Source organism: Eurypyga helias, unplaced genomic scaffold (assembly GCF_000690775.1).
Source record: "Eurypyga helias isolate BGI_N326 unplaced genomic scaffold, ASM69077v1 scaffold41608, whole genome shotgun sequence".
Classification (NCBI taxonomy): domain Eukaryota; kingdom Metazoa; phylum Chordata; class Aves; order Eurypygiformes; family Eurypygidae; genus Eurypyga; species Eurypyga helias.
Genome location: NW_010269662.1, coordinates 4265 through 8451, shown reverse-complemented (window position 1 = coordinate 8451; position 4187 = coordinate 4265). Strand labels below are relative to the sequence as shown.

The following is a 4187-nucleotide window of genomic DNA, read 5'->3' as shown; positions in this document are numbered from 1 at the left end:
GAGGTGCTGGAGGAGAATAGAGACATGCTGGAAGAAAGGCTGAAAATTACACTTAAAATACTGTTTCAGAGTGGATGCTCCACATTTCTAAGTCAGATTTCACAGACCCTTGAGTCTCGTTGTTGTCTGTGAGTCTTGAATGCTTCCATTTTTTTTACTGCATACAGCTTAAATTTTTTTTCATCTCACCTGGACATGATGTTCTTCATTCCACATCTTCATTTGTTACAGAATACAACAGTCATATTACAATTAGGTATTTATGGCAGTGGTAATAATTAAGCAATAGTTAACCAGCATGCAGACAATGAGTAGGGAAGCTTCACGTGCACATGAGCATGTAAACTACCACGCAAGTTGATTTAAAATGTGTCCAACCTTAAAAAAAGTTCGCATGTGATTATGTTGCCAGATTTCCCTTGCAGGGAACAAAACAGTTCAGGACCCTTAACTATGCAATCTAACATGTAAATGTAAGATACTACTATTGTGTGAAGAAATCTCTAAATCTGTAATTGTACAGAAAGAATGGGGAGAGAGAAAACATTCGTTCCTGTTGATGTGACAGCGTGTGATTTCCAAACGCCGCATCAGTTCTCAGTGGTGGCACTGGGAGGCACTGAGCTCCTCAAAGGATGATTCTAGTCCCATCTTCAGGACTTTTAGGCCTAGGTGCCAGTTCAGGAAAGCATATTTGTTGGTGAACCTCTGAAGTGGGAAACTCAAAAATACATCATTATTAAGTATGTATTTAATGATCCATTGGACTAAGCGCAACCTTGCAACAAAGAAGACTCCCAGATGTAAAGAGGTGCAGCTGAGATGAAAATGATGAAGCTGGGTGGCAGAAGCCATTGGAGAAAATCCCTGACTGCAGCACCACGAGCTCAGCACCTCTGACTTTCTGGCCTGAAGGTGTGAGAATTTTTCCCCCTGTCTTGGGTTGGGGAAAGGGAAGGAGAAGCTGCACTGTGTGGTTTTGTTAGAAATACGAAAGGAGGGAGGTGATAGGGGAGTGAGGATGAGAAGCCAGAAAGACAGGAGGAAGATGGAAATGTGGGATAGTATGTGTGTAGGAATTTGTATATGTAATGGACGATGCTATGTGTATCTGGGGAATCGTCATTCTATGAGTACATGTGAAGGAAAGGAGTGAGGAACAGCAAGAGGCCCCAAAAGTGAGACCTATACCAGAGAAGATGGGCTCTTTATCTTTTCTCAGGTATAGTAAGATGCTAACAGGAGTAGTTTTGGTCCAGTTGTGATGAAACTGACACCTCTCAAAAAGCAATCAGGGACTTAAAATTAAATTGATGTGAAAAAGACCTTAGAAATACCGGAGGGGTACAAGTATGAATTGCACCTCTGAGGTTTGAAATTTCCTGGGACCTGTTCTTGTTTGCTGATGTGTATTTTTAATTGAGTAGAATTGAATCTGATAGCCCATTAGAAGTACATCCCAAGGGAACCGCTGAATGCCCCTTATCAGGTGTTTCTATGCTTCTCTCTCACAACAGGGTGACTTTTGCACTGTGATCACTTTTTGTAAAATAAACAAGGCAAGCTACCTGTAATTGGAGACTCTAGTGTTCCTAAACCCTGGCTTTTGGTAAGACACCCTTGCAGGCCAAAGTACCTTAGTTTCCATTTATCCATTTACTGCTTGTATGTGTCTGCACTTCAGAGAATGTTTAATCAAGGAAGAAACTGCCCCTCATCCCCATCCCCACTAATCTAATGCAAGAATCCATCATTTTAATGTAAACTTTATTTGTGCATCATATAGCCTTTGCCTTTCATGTCTGTGAAAGAGAGCAAAGAAAGGGAGAAATTGTCAAATGATTCTGTTGGTAAAGAAAGGGTGAACTGCTTGCAGAGCTTACTTCTGGGCTGATGTTTTCTTCAATTCAACGTCTTCCACCTTTGCCACCCATTGCTAAGGACAAACATGCAGAAACTTGTGAGAACAACTTAAAGGAAAGTTGCAGTACAGGGAAACAAACAGAATATCTGAGCATTGGTTACCAGTGTCCCCAGGTCAGAGACCAAAGGTCTGTGTTACACTTTAAAAAACTTTTTGAAATTAAGAACTTCAATCTCATCTCCAGTTCTCTTCCAAGCCCTGTAGGATCCCACGACCATAATTAGCACCCATATAGATGCATTCAGGTATAGACTTGGCTTCCTCATAACTTGTTTTGATTTATCTAAGTGTGGGCTGCACTGACTTGGCATGAGAAAAACTCATGCTGTTCTCTGTTTTGAGGTGGTAAGTGCAGGTAGATTCCCCTGCTTTTGACCCAATGAATTTCCTTTAACGGAAAGAAAGCTAAGCTGCTCTAAAAGGCCACAAAACATGGACTAACGATTCCTGTCTGTCAGTCTGATACCTCCATTCTCACATTTCACTGTTTCCTCCCCCTTGACCCATTCTGTATGTTCAAATGTGAAGCTTTTGGTTTGGTCCTGAATCTGTGTTTGAAAAAAAATTAATGAACCTCCACTGTGGTGCTGATGAATGCATAACCTAAATTGCTATTGGCCTTCTTCCTGTCACTATGTGTTTCCTATTCCTGCCTCTGCTATCCACCCATATCTTTGCAATTTTGTGGCATAGTTACTTCCACTGATTCCTTAGCTTCAGCTTCCCACCAAGTATAAAGCAACAAACAGGAGAAATGTTGCTTCAAGTACAATGCAGCCACTTCTCTTGTTTACATCCCTTCATCTAGTAAATGTACGCTTGAGCTGGAATACTGCTGACTTCCCAGAAGTCACCTGGCAGTTCAACTTTCTCAGGAGGACTCTCACTTACAGATGGACTGGACAGTGGAAGTTGTACCGCCACTGGGAGTTCCACCTCCATGAGATCTGGCCTCCTGGGACATCATCCGGGAGGCCTGGGATCCACAGGTGATCCCGCTGCTGGTAAAACCTGTGGAATGGGTTGAACCTTTGGCACCTAGAATAACAGAGGAGTTATTACTGGCAGGAATGAACCTTATGTGATAATTGAAAACTACTGTGTTTCAAAAAAATTCAAGGATAGCAAAGGTGTATCAAAAGGCACAGAGACTACTGATTACTTGACTTGTTCCATCAGTACACTGCTTTTTAGCTGCTGCCTTGGGGAAAGGACATTCACCGTGTTTTGTGGATGTTCCCAGAACACAAAGAAAATCTACGATTCTTGCACACACCGTTTTTGATAAATTTGGATCTCCAAAACTGTTTGAGCACAGCTTGTCTCTGATGAAATTGCAGATTTCTGAGGAGCTGCCTGAGGACTGTGGAACAAACTCCTACAGGGATTTAGGATTGATGCAGACCTCACCACTTACTGTTCCACATGACAGATATGCTCCTTTCACTTCACGTTCCATAGCATAAACCTATGCATAGGTACCTGTAAAATTCAAACACAGCAAGCTGTGGTAGCCAGTGGCCAATTTATAAGTATATCTCCACCTCAGTATAAATAAGGCCCAAGCAAAATATTCCATTGCAAACTCTTCTTCTCCTGGTAGAGGAGCAAAGCATTAGCAACGACAAATGTTAGTGATAATGCTTAAAGCATTTCTGAAGGATGCTCAAATATTTTGGTGATGAGCTTGTTATAACATCTTCTGTAAAGTGATACTGAACAATACTCATGCCCTGCTGCAGAATCAGCCGCTCCGTAGAGCATGTTCGTTCTGGGGGGGGAGGAAGGGTTACAGTCGGAATGCAAAGGTTAAGAAGATGTGTTTGAAGAGCGAGAGATTTCAGCGAGCACCTGCGGAAATGAAATCAGGCCCTTTTAGCTCTCAATCAGGCAAAGAATGTGTGGCAAACTCTCCTGCTGCAGGGAGCCAGAGCTCACACCTGTCTTGGCAACGTTACAGAGCTAGCGTTTTGCACATGGATAAAAGCTCTTTTGGAGCATCTCCTCTAGGCATGGCTAAGGTTCCCTTGAGTCATGCAGATCTTTCTTCACCAGAACAATGGTTTTCATAGAAGTCCATAGTTGATACAGACATTACACTGAATAAAACTAGCTGTTGTTAGATGTTTACTTTGCTTCTCTTTCTTCTGGAGACTCTCAGCACACGGACGGATACAAGTCTTCAGTCTTTTATTTTAGAAACTGCAAATTCATGCTCTCTATTGGGCAACACCACTGAAGAGTTTGCACTTCAGCACACTGG

The 4187-nt window shown here is 42.2% G+C and overlaps 1 protein-coding gene across 1 annotated transcript in view; it reads right to left on the bottom strand.

The window, feature by feature from the left end:
• Positions 1 to 1907: 1907 nt before the first annotated feature.
• The window catches only part of LOC104514476 (interferon alpha-inducible protein 6-like), a 3726-nt gene continuing 1446 nt past the window's right edge, over positions 1908 to 4187 (bottom strand). The window contains exons 2-3 of the mRNA XM_010158171.1: positions 2816 to 2962; positions 1908 to 1936 (exon numbers count right to left, since the gene is read on the bottom strand). Coding sequence (XP_010156473.1) covers positions 1908 to 1936; positions 2816 to 2962 — 176 coding nt within the window. The remainder of the gene's footprint in view (positions 1937 to 2815; positions 2963 to 4187) is intronic.